Source organism: Tachysurus vachellii, chromosome 21, assembly GCF_030014155.1.
Source record: "Tachysurus vachellii isolate PV-2020 chromosome 21, HZAU_Pvac_v1, whole genome shotgun sequence".
NCBI classification, from domain to species: Eukaryota; Metazoa; Chordata; class Actinopteri; order Siluriformes; family Bagridae; genus Tachysurus; species Tachysurus vachellii.
Genome location: NC_083480.1, coordinates 19,476,057 through 19,493,112, shown reverse-complemented (window position 1 = coordinate 19,493,112; position 17,056 = coordinate 19,476,057). Strand labels below are relative to the sequence as shown.

Here is a 17,056-nt window from a genome sequence, read left to right as displayed (position 1 = left end):
TGGCCTTTTTTTCCCATAGACATTCATTATAATGCCTCCAAAATATGCAAAATCAAAACTTTCCACAACATTGACATGTGACATATCAAAACACAGAACAACGAAGGGAACTTCCTCAAAGATGACGTCACGTGCAGCCCCGCCCCAAAATAAAATTTACCACAAAATGGACATGTGATATATCAAAACATGGTTGGGGCATTCGGGTGAATCATGGGTAAATCATGGGTATTTGGGTAACATCACATGCTCGTATCAACTTGCCTCCAAAAGTATTGGCACCCAAGCATACCGGCTTTTGTGAATACTTGCTCCGATAATCTAATCAAAGTTTGTCACAATGAACTTTACAAATCTAGTTTACATTTATGGAATTTGTCAGATATCTATATCCAGAGCAGCTTACAAAAGTGCTCTGAAGTCTTTATCAATGAACACATGAATACTGGTTCACTAGGTCAGGGACTAAGAATACCATCAGTCTAAAACTCTGTAAAAAATTAATTCTTTTACAAGTGCTAGTTGAAATATTTCACAAAGTATTTGACTGTCTTTTAAAGTCAGTCAGTGACTTGGCTGTTCTGACATTGATGGTAAATTCATTCCACCACCTCAGTGCCACAGAGAAAAGTCTTGATGTAGAAAAGTCCCTGCCTTGTACCCCAAGAGATATCGGGACCAGTCGAGCAGTGCTAAAAGGTCTGAGGGAGCTGCTTGCTAATCATCTTCTTATAAATTTACATGTATGTAATAGCTTCATGTAGACCCAGTGTAATTTTTTACATTGCAGATAATTTTCACTCGCTCTATCCTGCATAACTAAAGTTAGAGAGTGAGAGTGAGAGAGAGAGAGAGAGAGAGAGAGAGAGAGCGTTTAGGACCTGGGGGAGTTTTCCAACTGTGTTACAGCTGTGATTATCTCTTTCCATTAATTCAGTTCTGTTTGGTTCGTCGTGCAGATGTGCTGTTTTACTGACAAAAGGTGTCATTGCTGCTGAATAACTGCCGATTGGAGATACATCTCTCTCTCTCTCTCTCTCTCTCTCTCTCTCTCTCTATCCAAAAACGGAGCTGTAACACGTTTACAAAAGAAAGTGAAGTTTGCAGAGTTACTTTGTTTTTCTTATGATTTCGAAATCAGTGACAGTTTCAGTTTATTTTAGGAAACGTTGTGTGTGTGTGTGTGTGTGTGTGTGAGAGAGAGAGAAAGAGAGAGAGAGAGAGATGGGTGTAAATGTGGCACTGAGTGTGTTATGTACGTACCTCGCATGCGCGGTATGTAACGCTGGTCCCAGTGAGGATCTGCTTATTGATCGATATTCGTTACCGATCCGGTGTGGCAGAGAGGTTCAGGTCGGTGATTATGTGCGATATCATTACACCGGATCGTTTCCGGATGGGAGGATTTTCGATTCCAGGTTAGTGGAATTTATTAATACTGTCTTAAAGTCAGTTTAATTCAGTTTTATTTGTTTAGCTTTTATAGAATAGATGTTGTCACTAAGTTATTGGTTTTAGAGAAATATATAAATTCAGGATATAAATGTTACATTTACAAATGTGTTAGTATTGCGCAATCCTGAGGTAATGGTTGTTGAAAAAATCTCTGAGACAATAGTAGGGTCAAAAGGGAACCCATCCTCATCTGGATGATGCAGGTTTGAGCGATTAAAAATAAAGAACCACAAATTATAAAGTATGAGACGTGGGGGGGGGGGGGGGATCAATGTGATCAATGTGAGACTGGAAGCCAATGCAGTGAGGATAAGATAGGGGTGATATGTTCATATCTTCTGGTTCTAGTTAGGACTCTAGCTGCTGTGTTCTGGACTAACTGGAGCTTGTTTATGCTCCTACTGGAACATCCAGACAGTAAAGCATTATAATAATCCAACCTAGAGGTAACAAATGCATGACCTAGTGTTTCGGGCATCATGTAATGACATCATATTTCTTATCTTATCAATATTTCTGCAATGAAAGAAGGCTGACATTGTGGTATTATTTATGTGAGCTTCAAATGAGAGACCGGTATCAATAATCACACCGAGGTCTTTTACTGCTGCACATGATGTAAAAGAAAGACCATCCAGAGTTACTCTGTAATCAGAAAGATTACTTCTGTCAGTCAGAGATAAGCAGGAGGATGTTAGTAAGCACCAGAACATAACAGTGAAAGTAATACCATGTTTATAAATAAATGCACCAACAATTGCATAAGGAGAGAAGCAATGTTAAATTAATAGTCTCAATTGGAATAATTTATGTCTTTGCTGTTATGTATTGTTGGTGTGTATATTTCAGTGGTTTATTTTATTCCTAATTATATTATTAAATAAAAATCTAAGATTATTTTTGTTAAGAAGCCTTCCTTTCACACTGTTTATTCATTCATTCATTCATCTCCTACCGCTTATCTGAACTACCTCGGGTCACGGGGAGCCTGTGCCTATCTCAGGCATCATCGGGCATCAAGGCAGGATACACCCTGGACGGAGTGCCAACCCATCGCAGGGCACACACACTCTCTCATTCACACACTAGGGACAATTTTTCCAGAGATGCCAATCAACCTACCATGCATGTCTTTGGACCGGGGGAGGAAACCGGAGTACCCGGAGGAAACCCCCGAGGCACGGGGAGAACATGCAAACTCCACACACACAAGGTGGAGGCGGGAATCGAACCCCGACCCTGGAGGTGTGAGGCGAACGTGCTAACCACTAAGCCACCGTGCCCCCCACACTGTTTAATATACTGGTAATTAATTTGAGCCCGTTTATATTTTTATTTTATATGATGTTAAAGGCATGGTTTGGATTCCAATATGCTAGTTATTTACTCTAAATATTTTTTAATTGTAGCTACATTATCTAGAGTGTATTGAAATGTTGACTGGAAACATAGAGTCACCTGAACAAATTCTATAGTGAACCAATCAAAGTTGTGAACCAATCAAAGTTGATAACTCTGTGATTTTATTTATAAATGTAGCTAATGTGAATGTATGTTTGACATGATATTGTGGAATGGAGTATATATTATGATTAAAACATTTAAAATGAGAGGGGTAATGGTCTCAGGCTGTGCAAATGTGACTATATATTCTGTATTTATTCAGAATGTCAGAATCAGAAAGAGCTTTATTGCCAGGTATGTTTTCACATACGAGGAATTTGTCAGTACAGAAGCTCCACAGTGTAACAGAATGACATTGACAAGACACGGACACATATATAATATAGACAGTTTGTATGTGCAAATTCAAATGTGCAGTTGAAATATAAATAGTATGTGCTTTAAGTAAATAATGTAAGAATAGTGTTGTGTGTTCCGTGTATGTCAAGTGTTCATCAGATGGATTGCCTGAGGGAAGAAACTGTTCCTATGTCTGGTCGTTTTGGTGCTCAGGGCTCTGTAGCATCGACCAGATGGCAACAGTTCAAAGAGTGAGTGTGCTGGATGTGAGGGGTCCAGAGTGAGGGAGTGTGCTGGATGTGAGTGGTCCTGAGTGAGGGAGTGTGCTGGATGTGAGGGGTCCAGAGTGAGGGAGTGTGCTGGATGTGAGTGGTCCTGAGTGAGGGAGTGTGCTGGATGTGAGGGGTCCTGAGTGAGTGAGTGTGCTGGATGTGAGGGGTCCAGAGTGAGTGTGCTGGATGTGAGGGGTCCAGAGTGAGTGAGTGTGCTGGATGTGAGGGGTCCAGAGTGAGGGAGTGTGCTGGATGTGAGGGGTCCAGAGTGAGGGAGTGTACTGGATGTGAGGGGTCCAGAGTGAGGGAGTGTACTGGATGTGAGGGTTCCAGAGTGAGGGAGTGTGCTGGCTGTGAGGGGTCCAGAGTGAGTGTGCTGGATGTGAGGGTTCTAGAGTGAGTGAGTGTGCTGGATGTGAGGGGTCCTGAGTGAGTGAGTGTGCTGGATGTGAGGAGTCCAGAGTGAGGGAGTGTGCTGGATTTGAGGGGTCTGAGTGAGTGAGTGTGCTGGATGTGAGGGGTCCAGAGTGAGTGTGTTGGATGTGAGGGGTCCAGTGTGAGGGAGTGTGCTGGATGTGAGGGGTCCAGAGTGAGGGAGTGTGCTGGATGTGAGGGGTCCAGTGTGAGGGAGTGTACTGGATGTGAGGGGTCCAGAGTGAGGGAGTGTACTGGATGTGAGGGTTCCAGAGTGAGGGAGTGTGCTGGATGTGAGGGGTCCAGAGTGAGGGAGTGTACTGGATGTGAGGGGTCCAGAGTGAGGGAGTGTACTGGATGTGAGGGGTCCAGAGTGAGTGTGCTGGATGTGAGGGTTCCAGAGTCAGTGAGTGTGCTGGATGTGAGGGGTCCAGAGTGAGTGTGCTGGATGTGAGGGGTCCAGAGTGAGTGAGTGTGCTGGATGTGAGGGGTCCAGAGTGAGTGAGTGTGCTGGATGTGAGGGCTCCAGAGTGAGTGAGTGTGCTGGATGTGAGGGATCCAGAGTGAGTGAGTGAATGTGCTGGATGTGAGGGGTCCAGAGTGAGTGAGTGAGTGAGTGTGCTGGATGTGAGGGGTCCAGAGTGAGTGTGCTGGATGTGAGGGGTCCTGAGTGAGTGTGCTGGATGTGAGGAGTCCAGAGTGAGGGAGTGTGCTGGATGTGAGGGGTCCAGAGTGAGTGTGCTGGATGTGAGGGGTCCAGAGTGAGGGAGTGTGCTGGATGTGAGGGGTCCTGAGTGAGTGTGCTGGATGTGAGGGGTCCAGAGTGAGTGAGTGTGCTGGATGTGAGGGGTCCAGAGTGAGTGAGTGTGCTGGATGTGAGGGGTCCAGAGTGATTGTCTCTGCACTTTTGCTCACTCTGGAGAAGTACAGATCTTGGAGAGTGGGGAGAGCTGTGCCAATGGTTCGCTCAGCGGTCCGGACTTCTCTCTGTAGTTTCCTGAGGTCACATTTGGTAGCTGAGCTGAACCAAACAGTCACTGAAGTGCAGAGGATGGATTCAGTGATGGCAGTGTAGAACTGTTTCAGCAGATCCTGTGGCTGGTTGAACTTCCTCAGCTGGCGAAGGAAGTACAACCTCTGCTGAGCCTTTTTCACCATGGAGTCTATGTGAATGTCCCACTTCAGGTCCTGGGAGATTGTGGTTCCCAGGAATCTGAATGACTCCACTGCTGTAACAATGCTGTCCATGATGGTGAGTGGGGGGAGAGCAGGGGGGTTTCTCCTGAAGTCCACGATCATCTCCACTGTCTTGAGCATGTTCAGCTCCAGGTTGTTAAGACTGCACCAGACAGCCAGCCGTTCAACCTCCAGGCATACTCGTCACCGTCCTGGATGAGGCCAATCAGTGTGGAGTCTTCTGCAAACTTCAGGAGCTTGACAGAGGGGTCATTAGAGGTGCAGTCATTTGTGTACAGGGAGAAGAGCAGTGGGGGGAGGACACAACCCTGAGGAGCTCCAGTGCTGATGGTGCGGGTGCTGGATTTGAGTTTCCCCAGTCGCACTAGCTGCTGCCTGCCTGTCAGAAAGCTGGTGATCCACTGACAGACAAAGGAGGGTACAGAGAGCTGGGTTAATTTGGGCTGAAGGAGTGATGGGATGATGGTGTTAAAGGCAGAGCTGAAGTCCACAAACAGGATCCTCACATAAGTCCCTGGTCTGTCCAGATGCTGCAGAACATAATGCAGTCCCATATTGACTGCATCATTCACAAACCTGTTTGCTCTGTAGGCAAACTGCAGAGGGTCCAGTAAGGGTCCAGTGATGTCCTCCAGTTAAGCCAAAACCAGCTCTGGTAAAATTTACACCTAAGTGGCCTTGCCATTACAAAGGTGTCTAGCTAATTAGCTCTGCCCCACTTCACCTGACTAAACAGTGCATACAGCCTCAACTCAATATTATACAGATACTATCACAAAATTGACTATATATAATTTAGTATATCGTCGCTGTCAGGCGGAAACCTCGTATGTCCAAATTTGGTCAATTTCATATTTTTTCACATATCGATGGTATTGGTCAGTCCCCACGTGGGTCTGTTATTTTTACAAGTTATTAACCAATCTAAAGTCTTGAAAATAGTTTGAGCGCAAATCTCATAACTCCATTGGACACTTCAACTGTCCACCTCTTCCTCACTCCGCGGGAAAGCTTCGCGGCATATTTCTCCTCAAGAAGAGTCGCAACGATTCAACACGTCTTCTGAGGTAAATGTCTTCAAAACACTGGGCTCAAAGAAAAAAAAATCTTGACCCCCGTCTGAAGACAGGAATTTAGCGCAAGACAATCCACTGCAACGCGGACTAAACCCTGTGCACTGCAGATAAGGTACGGCGTTTTTTTAATTTCCTGAAAAATAACGGATTTGGAGATACGAGGATTCCGCCCGACAGCGATGATATATAATAACTATATATAGTATTAGATTAGTGTGATTACCTTATTATTGTGATTAGCTTATTAGCTAGACACCTTTGTAATGGCAAGGCCACTTAGGTGTAAATTTTACCAGAGCTGTTAAAGCTACTGGTAAGGCCTGTCGTTAAAAAACAGCAATAAGGAATGATGGCACTAATTGCTGAGATGGTATAAAGTTTTGTTTATTTATACTACTCGTGTAAATGAACAATGAGAAATTCAAACTATATATAATAACTATAGTATGACTAGCAACAGAGTGACAGACCTAACAAGTAATACCAAACAAAAATAATAATAAATACATGAATAATTAATCAAATGGCAATGATCTGTGTGTATGTGTTTTGTTCTGTGTAATGTGTAATGCTGTCTGAATGAAAATGGTGGGGGTGTGTGTGTGTGCGCGTGCATGTGTATGTGTGCACCCACATCAGAGAGCAGAAGGTAAAAATGTAAGAAACTGCTTGAGAGATTATATTTCATAGTTGGCTTTTGGACATTTGGGGCTTAAACAGGAATCTTTTGAGGAGTAGAGAAGTCTGGACTGAGCTTTTCAGCGTGCTACCAGCTCAGCACAGACTGGGAAAAGAAAGAAAATGAATGAAAGTGTGAATGAATTATTGGGTGTTTCAATTTGTCTCTTCATTCTTTCTTACTTTCTCTCTGTTTCTAAGTGAGCATAAGGGCATGCCATTGGTTGTACCAGTGGGTTTGGACAGTAAGGTGATCCCAGGCTTGGACAGAGGAGTAGTGGGGATGTGTGTGAATGAGAGAAGGAAGATCACAATTCCCCCTCACCTTGGATATGGCATCTCAGGAGCAGGTAATTTTAAACATCCGAACTTGTTAACTGCGTCTCAGTGTGAGGGATATAGTTTAGGTAGACTGCATTTTTTCCATGTGATAGATTTTAGGAGGAAATAATATCACAGCAACATTTAACCATGTCTTACTCTGTACTGTAAGAGTTATTATTCTTACATTGTCACATTGTCTATCTCTCTGTCTCACTCTGTCTCACACTCTCAGGTACAATGATTCCTTCAGATGCAACTCTGGTGTTTGATGTCTTGTTGTTGGATGTGTGGAATAAGGACGATGGTGTGGACACTCGTCTTCTCTTTAAGCCATTGTCCTGTCGCCGCTCAGTGCAGCATGGTGATTTTGTACGATATCTGTATAACGGCTCTCTGATTAATGGCACAAACTTCAAATCCAGGTACAAATTTGACATTACTAAGAGACATTTTTATAAACTAATAAAGAGCTGCTGCATTTGTTAATACTCTCTCACAGTCTTGGACAAAATGTCACATATGACACATACGTGGATGAGGACCACCTGATCAGCGGCATGGTGCAGGGGCTGATGGGAATGTGTGTGGGAGAGAAACGCTCCATCATCATCCCACCATTTTTAGCCTATGGGGAGAAAGGATACGGTATATACATACACACTCACTGTCACACCTTGATGTAAGTTTGGATAGTGTGAGTCCAGGAAAGGAGGCTTCTTCAAAAAATATTGTGCCAAAAGAAATCCTTTGCTTGAACACTGACAGCACTTTTGAGCAAAGGTAAAAGGTAATAAAAATAGTATTGATAATAAAACGAAACACATAAAAGATAAATAAAAAATATTGCACAAAAAATGTTTAACTTTCTTAGGAGACCACAAGAATCAAGCTTTGTTATTGGTAGTGTTTGGTTTCAAAGGCTGTTTCCCCACAATGGAAGTAATGTCACCAGTTAGAAATTGCCCCAATTGTCATAAAAATTTCCCACAGTCACAATAAATAATTATGTACAGTACTCTGCAAAAGTTTTAGGCAGGTGTGAAAAAAATGCTGTAAACAAAGAATGCTTTCAAAAAATGGAAGTGTTAAACATTTATTTTCATAAATGAACAAAATGCAGTGAATGAACAAAAGAGAAATCTAAATCAGTCAGTATTTGGTGTGACCTCCCTTTGCCTTCAAAACAGCAGCAATTCTTCTAGGTACACTTGCACACAGTTTTTGAAGGAACTCGGCTGGTAGGTTGTTCCAAACATCTTGGAGAACTAACCAAAGATCTTCTGTGGATGTACTGTAGGCTTTCTCACATCCTTCTGTCTCTTCCAGTAATCCCAGACACACTCGATGATGTTGAGATCAGGGCTCTGTGGGGGCCGTGCCATCACTTCATGCTGGTTTGAAGAACACCAAATATTGATTTGATTTAGATTTTTCTTTTGTTTGCTCACTTTGCATTTTGTAAATTGACAGAAATAAACACTCACCTGCACCCACCTGCCTAAAACTTTTGCACAGTACTGTACATGACACAAATTGTTAGTACATACTTCAATATACATATATTTAGGCCTGTCACAATAACACCCATTTGACACGCAATGGACATTTAATTCTTAATAACATTTAGATACTAGATTTTCAAAACAAATGAAATATCCTAAATAAATCTTACATAAGTAAAGTAAAACCAATCATAAATAAAATTATTTAAAATCCCCTACCCCAACCAGGACAAACCAAACAACATGCCTGTCCATCTCAGAATTCCTCTGTCTGACCTCTATTATGAGTGGGTCCTATTACATTCTGGTTAACCTCTACTGAATCGAAGATGATCTTCTAACTTATCAAAATGAATATTAAAGTCCCCAACAATTACTTTTGCTTTTTCTAAAGAAACAACTAGGTTTAAAATTAAATCTGCAAGTTTACAGAGGAATTTAGAATATGGTCCAGGAGGTCTGTAAATAACAATTAGATGAACTGACTCGGTAGACTTATTTTTTGTGGCTACATATGTTATGTTATGAAGAACTTAAATGAGTTAAACATTTGTCTTGCTTCTTGCTTGATGCCTAGCAAAGGTGTTGCCTATGCATTCACTATGATCTAGTTTTATGTTTATAGAGTGTTTATAGATTTTTGTTTAGCTCGGGAAACAGACAGTCTCTATATTGTGAACCCTGGATCATGGCTCAGTGCAGTTAGCAGACGGTCGGATTAGCCTGCTTGTCTGCTCCCTGACCCCGGCTCTGGATTGTCACTGATTTACTAAGCCTGATCTTAAAATATGTACTATGCTGCAAGAAATGAGACCAGCACCTTCCTGTCCTGTCCAGCACCTTCCTGTCCCGTGGACACTTTCCTGTCCTAAGAGGCCAGCCTTTCCCTCAAAAGTGCTCCAATTATCTATGAAGCCCACATTGTTTTTGAAGCACCACCTGGACCTCCAGCAGTTCAGCAACCATAACCTGCTGTATGCTACATCACCACACCACATTGGGATGGGGCCAGAGCATACTACAGCTTTGGACATCACCTTTGATAACTATCACACCTCTACAATATTACTCTTAGTAATCTTTGACTGAAAATATCATTAGCTCCTACCTGGAAAACTACCTTTGAGTATCTATGCTTACCTAGGACCCTTAGATTACCTGCTAGATGTCCGCCACACTGACTCTCAGAATACATCTAACCAGTGCTGCTGGAGCCCCTAAAGGCCTAGCTAATTTCACATGCCTCAAGATGGTGTCTCCTATAACCAGAGCTTTTTCAGGTTTCTCAGCGGGTGCTTCACTGAGGAGAGCAAACCTGCTAGACATGTGAAGCGGAGAGGAGTGGTGCTTTTGTGGGCAAGCCTTAGCGGTAGCTTTGGCTTTGGCTTTGCGAATATGCTGGCGAGTCGTCACAGATTCGCACCACTGTGAGGGCTCTAATGCCGGAGTTGGAGTGTAACTAACTCCACCTAATTCATCCAGATTTTCCCCTACAGAAACTACACTATTATTGCTAATCCTCTCTAGTGTCTGAATGTGCACCTCTAAAGCTGAGATCTTCTCCATCAGAGAGCTAACTAACATACACTTATCACAAGTAACATTAATGTTAATGACGGAGGAAGAATTACTAAACATGCTGCAGCTCACACACTGGACAAGCTGAAAGTTTGCCATTCTGAATAATAACGTACCTTTGACTTGAATCAGATCAGAATATTAAAGAGATCCAAAGAGCGTTTCCTCTGCTAGCTGTTTGATGACAGGAAACAAATTAAGTTTCTCCTGAAAAAGACTAATAAAATTAACTGAAATAGAAAAGTAAAAAGGGGGGCACGGTGGCTTAGTGGTTAGCACGTTCTCCTCACACCTCCAGGGTTGGGGGTTTGATTCCCGCCTCCGCCTTGTGTGTGTGGAGTTTGCATGTTCTCCCCGTGCCTCGGGGGTTTCCTCCGCGTACTCCGGTTTCCTCCCCCGGTCCAAAGACATGCATGGTAGGTTGATTGGCATCTCTGGAAAATTGTCCGTAGTGTGTGAGTGCCTGAGTGAATGAGAGTGTGTGTGTGTGCCCTGTGATGGGTTCGGATAAGTGGTAGAAGATGAGTGAGTGAGAAAAGTAAAAAATTTAATAAATGAAAGCAACAGCATAAAATAGTAACCAAAATAAAATACAAATCGTTTTTTCAGATTTTTGGGATAAAAAAAGAACATAAAAAACAGTATATTTTAATGCAGAGACAGTCATAAAACCAGTGGCAAACAATTCAAACACAGGAAGTGATGTCAGCATATATTATGATGATATTGTAATATTTAATATTGAGGATATTGTGTAAATGTCTTTCTGTCTGTCTGTCTTTCACACGCTGTGTGTCCTCCTCAGCCTCATACATGAGTGCTTCTGACTCCCTTTCCTGCTCTGTACCCTCATCTTTATAACGTTCAACTAACAAATCTTCTGTCTTTCCCTCCAATTTCTGCAGATTCTCTTCCTTTTCTGCTGCTTCTTTCTCAGCATCTGGATCGTCAAGCTTTGTCTCATTATAGTTTTTGTTCTGGAGGCAAAAAAGCTGAGTGAAAATGCTCAGCACTTAGACCGTTAATTTAAAACTGCTCTGAGCTCAGTGGCAAAGCTCAGTGTTACAGGGACACTGGCCCTATTGCCCTAACCCCTAGAATTTCATAAACGAAATAAGACATAACTGATCTTTAGAGTAGGATTTGAATGCGTTTCTCAGAATATCACTAACCTTTAGGGGTGTCATTAGTTTGAAAAAAGAATGTAAAGCCTGTAAGGTGATGAAAGGAAAAATGTCTTTAAATTTCATCTAAATCACCATTGTCTAATGGGAGCCTTACTAGAGGTCTGATAGAACTATTTTATGGTACTTAGTGGCAACTAAATGTGTTAATCTATTCTTTATTACGAATAAGTTTATTTATGAGTATCTATGATGCACATGAGAAAAGTAAGAAAAAATATATGGGAAAACTTGCTCTCTTGGGCTAAATTCAGGTATCGGAAAGATTTCGTTGGAATTGGATAACATTAGTAATGCTGTTGATTTATCAAGTTCTTTGTGTTGAACTGTCTACTGAAAGTATCTGAAAGCAATTTTTCATCCTTCCAGGTTTGAGCATGTATACAATCCAGAATGACTGGAATCTTTTGCCAGTACATAATAAAGTAATACACAGTGTTATACATAGTACACAGTGTTGGTTTCTGATACTGTGCAAACTGTCTGACTGCTTTGTGGCATCTATAAACTTTGCATTAATTCTTTATAGTGCTTTAGATATGTGTTTGTCTGTCTGACTTCACTAAACTGTTGGATTGTTGTAGCACATATTCTGGCATTCGGGTTTAGATGGTGGTTTTTGCACTCAGGACTTCAGGCTTAATGTGTCTTTAGATGTGGTGCTGGTTTATATGGTAGTGGAAATTGATAATAGGTGTTTGTATGTGTTTGGTGTTTAGGTGTGAAGGTTCCAGCTCATGCGACGGTGGTGTTTGATGTTCTACTTATTGATGTGTTCAATGTGAAGGATGATGTTCAGGTGGAGGTTCTCCATGTTCCTCAGCCCTGCAGAAGAAAATCACAGAAAGGAGACTTCATACGTTATCACTACAATGGAACTTTCCAAGATGGAACACTGTTTGACTCCAGGTGAGTAAAAAATCATCAGAGTATTTCTTCATCAGCTCGACCTGAAATGTGATCAGATCTTAGTCCTAGAGCTAGATAAATAGAACTCAGTTGAACAAATTATTATATTTATTTATTGAGTAAAATGTTCTTACATTTTAATGTCTTTGTCAGAAAAAGGGTATTTAAAGTCAGGTCTTTTAATCAAAGGGATGACAAACAGTAATGAGTTTAGCAGGTGCTCCCATGTTTCAGGTAGACAAACTTGGGTCTTCGTCATCAAAGTCTGGTCTTCGTCACAAAAGTTTGATCAAATAATTTAGAAAAGGCTAATCAGTGCTCCCCAGTCTGGAAAAGGGTACTAAATGGTTCCACAACTTGCAGGGTATATCAATTTTGATATATTGTCATGTCACATGGGTGCTCTGCAGAATGGGGTTAGTATGGGGTGGGATTTAGTACAGTGCAGTATAGTTTATCATATTTACACTAATGGTACATATTACTAATATAATAAAGAGGGTTAAGGGCCTTAAAAGACCTAACAGTGGCATCTTGTTGGTCATGGGATTTGAACTAGTCTTAACCACTGAACATTGTGCATTGTGGGGTTTAGAGCAATGATATGGTTTGGTGCGGTGTATGAGATTTAGTGAACTGTGGGGTTCAAGATTGTTTGTTTAAGTGCAATTAAGGATTTAGTGCATTGTAGGGTTTAGTGGAGTGTGGTGTAGGGTTTAGAGTGGTGTGTGTTTAAGTGCAATGCAGAGTTTATTGAAGGGGAGGTTCGACATTGTGGGCTTAATGTCTCACTCAATTTTTCCAGTTTTTTTTTGTGTAGTGAAGTTGAGATATGTAGCAGGTCTATAACATCCATGGTTATGTCCATAATGAGCTATTCAGTAGGATGTGTGTTATATTATCAATGTTTTTGGATGTATATTATTGTACTGTACTTCTTGTTATTCCACTTCCCACCCCCTCGACACACACATACACAGCTACCAGCGCAAAAGTACATACAATACATTTGTGGGTTTGGGCCACGTGATTGCTGGAGTAGATAAAGCCTTACAAGGTGTGTGTGTGGGAGAGAAGCGACACATCATTGTTCCACCACACCTTGCCTATGGAGAGAACGGGACAGGTGAGACACAGACACAAACACACACAAACACGCATGCACACACACATACCGGTATTCTTCATTATCTGTGTGTATGCATGTGTGTGTGCGCGCATGCTTTGTTCTTAGGTGACATTATTCCTGGTTCTGCAGTGTTGATCTTTGACCTCCACATTGTTGACTTCCACAATCCAAAAGACTCAGTGGACATTCAGATTACCCACAAACCCCTGCAGTGTATCAACACAAGTGCTGCTAATGACCTTGTCACTTACCATTACAACTGCTCGTTGCTGGACAGAACCCGACTTTACTCATCGTAAGTGTATATAAACACCCCAACAGACCCCAATCCATTCAGATCTTATACGCGCACACACACACTGCTTACACTTTTATTCCTCACCCAGTGAGGAATTTGTTTCGATTTGTAATGTGTTGATGACTAGTTGAGACATGATGCTAAATGCAGCACTAAATATTTTATAACAGTGTTAATGCACTCAACAGTATTGACTTGGGCAGACCTGCACAGGCGACACTGGCTCAAGGAGAGGTCATCGAGGGGCTGGATCAAGGGTTAACAGGCATGTGTGTAGGGGAGAAGAGGGAAGTGATCGTGCCCCCCCACTATGGACATGGACAAAATAAAGGTTCAATTATTTATTACTACAAGTCAAAACATCATCAGTAACCACTGAAACAATGATACAATCATGAGGAAATCTCCCCTTTAATCTCCCCTTTAATTACCAGACCAGAAAGATTTTTATAATTTGTAATATAGAATGTAATTTATGAAGTTAAAATTAAATTATTATCCCTAACGAACAAGTGAGTGGTGAGTGAGTGTTAACATTTGTGTGCTAGTACAATTTTGTTTTTTGTGTCTACAGGTTCTCTAGTTCCAGCAGATGCAGTGCTAATTTTTGAATTGGAGTTGATGGATTTGCAAAAAGGTGTTCCTAAGGGCTTCCTGTTTATCTGGCTGGAGGAGACTCCTGATCCCCTTTTTAACTTCATGGACCTCAACCAGGATGGAGAAGTTCCACTTGAGGAGGTGTGTTTCTATGTTATTGTTTTTTTTATTAGTTTTTATTGAAACCCATTTATTAATTATTAATTGTTGTTAATAACCTTTTAAAATTGTCTGTATTTCTGCATCAATTTGACCTGAAATGTGATAACTCAAAGAAAAGTATACGTTATAGTTTTTAAAAATGATTTAACATTTAATATCATTGTCAGAATAGGCATGTAAATATAGAGTTATGAGTTATTTTAAAGAGGTACCTATAATTAAAGTCAGGTCTTTTAATCATATGGATGGCAAACAGGCATGAGATCAGCAGGTGCTCAAATATTTCAAGTAGATAAACTTGTTTTCAGTTCTAAAGTACGGTCTTCATCACACATGTTTATGGAAGTGCACCATGCCTTGATCAGAGGAGAGTTCTGATTCTCACAGGTGTTTTGTAAAAGAAAATTGTACAAAACAATTCCCACATTGTTTGGCCTTCACTACTCCATGGTGATTGTATATGCAGGAAATGTTGCACCGTTGTTACTCTCTGCTGGAGTGATTCACAGAATTCATTACCAGTTACTGGAAACATTTGGGTGAAGTTAATGCTGCTCTAGGAGGTTTCAACAGTTACTGTAATTAAAGGGTCATTAAGGTTGAATACATTTGCTCAAAATTAATAAATACAAATATATTATACAAATATAAAAACTATAACATTTGGCATGTTTTGTTTAATTAGGTTCTCTTAAGCTTCTGTCTTCAGCTTTCAGATCAGATTTCATGTCAAATTGACACAGAAATGCAAAACTTGAATTAAAAACTTGTACAAACAGCCTCATATGTTCAAAATAAAATTTCTGAGTAAGTATCCAATTATGGCAGTTTACACAATAATTATACACAGTCACTCTCCAGTTTGCAGCATTCATCAGGCTGCAGGTGTCAATGAACAAAGGTCGTCTCCACCCTGCAATGGACGCGGATGTCATCATCAGACAGATGTTCACCAGCCAAGATCGCAATGCTGATGGGAGAATCACAGAAGATGAGCTGAGACTTCAGACAGACAATACAACAGGACACGATGAACTCTGAGAAAGAAACACTTGCAATGTTGCCATGCACTATTACCTGCACAGGTGAATCAGGAAATGCTGAGGAACTGATTACCTTTTCAACAGAAATATTAGTAAAAATATCTGTCAGGATCTAGCCCGGACTATCCATGTGCTTTTGTTTACGTTTCGTGTTCACATGTCTGCCCCGCCCTTGTCTATTCCTTCCCACCTCAGCACACCTGTCCCTTATTTGTCTTTGTCATTAGTATTTAGCCGTGCTAAACGGAATCCTCGTCTTTTGTTGCCTTTTGTCTCTGTTTTGTGTGTTTTATTTAATAAACCAGTTTTAGTTAGCTATCCTGCATTTGGTCTGTTTTTAACCCCGGTTCGCTGACAGAAGGATTCCGCCACTTTAAGACCCAGCAGGATAGCGTCTAGCCTGGCTCACTGGCTTATTGTGGGAGCATTTTTTGGATTATTCTTTCTGCCCTGCTAAACCCTGGGCTTTTGTTTTATTTTCCTTTTGTTTTTTGGGTGATATCGCTCTGCATTTGTTCTGGTGGGGGACGCCTCTCTGCTTCCTGTTTTTCAATGAAGGATGCCGCCTCACTTCTTGCCTGCGGAGGATGTCACCAGCCCGAGTTTGCTTAGTTTTTTTTTTCAGTGCCCTGCTACATGGACCTGCACCTTTTCTGGTGGGGAACGTTGCTTCACTTCCTGGTTTCCTGTGGAGGATGCCGCCTCACTTCTTGTCCACGGGGGCTATGGATGTCACTCGGTGCTTCTGCTCAACTGTGGATGTCGCTTTGCCCTTCTGCTCAGCTGTGGACCTCGCTCTGTCTTCTCTGTCTGTGCCGCCATGTGCCTCACCCCCTCACCTGCATCGCGGGCTGTCAGGACCTAGCCCGGACTTTCCATGTGCTTTTGTTTACGTTTTGTGTTCAGGTGTCTGAATAACCGTGAAAGCTAATATCATGAATAATTTCACCAAGGGGTAGCAAATATAAAGAGAAAAGCAATGGGCCTAAAACAGAACCTTGTGGAACATAGTTTGTTTAAAGTAGTCATCATTTAGATCTATGAACTGATCAAAATGAATATTAATGTTTTCAACAATTAATTCTTTGAATAAAGAAACAATTAGGTTATATATATAAATAACAATTAGTGGAATCACCTCGGCATACTTATAGCACTCAGCAAAAATTTTAGGCAGGTTTGTAAAGATGGTGTAAAGTAATAAAACCTACAAAAGTAGAAGAGTTGGATGATGTTGAGATTTAATTCAATTCAATTTAAATACAAATACAAATTTATTTGTATAGCCCTTTTAACAATGGAAATTGTCTCAAAGCAGCTTTACAGAACATAAGGAGTATTGCAAAAAGTACAAAAAGGTTAACATTATACAAAGATTTATACAAACAATCACTTCTAAGATCCTTGTTCTTCTCTACACTGAAGATAGATATTAATGACGTTGGCTGGAAGATTTGGGTCGTCATCCTGCTGCAGAATAAATTAGACACCTCCC

General features: G+C 41.2%; 1 protein-coding gene across 1 annotated transcript; it reads left to right on the top strand.

The window, feature by feature from the left end:
- Window positions 1-876: 876 nt before the first annotated feature.
- On the top strand, window positions 877-15,875 carry fkbp10a (FKBP prolyl isomerase 10a). Its single transcript, XM_060896902.1, has 10 exons — window positions 877-1,418; window positions 7,037-7,185; window positions 7,392-7,581; window positions 7,659-7,804; window positions 12,143-12,332; window positions 13,313-13,458; window positions 13,567-13,756; window positions 13,948-14,090; window positions 14,334-14,497; window positions 15,380-15,875. The coding sequence occupies exons 1-10, from the start codon at window positions 1,225-1,227 to the stop codon at window positions 15,557-15,559; spliced, it is 1,692 nt and encodes a 563-aa protein (XP_060752885.1). The 5' UTR covers window positions 877-1,224; the 3' UTR covers window positions 15,560-15,875.
- The last annotated feature ends 1,181 nt before the right edge of the window (window positions 15,876-17,056 follow it).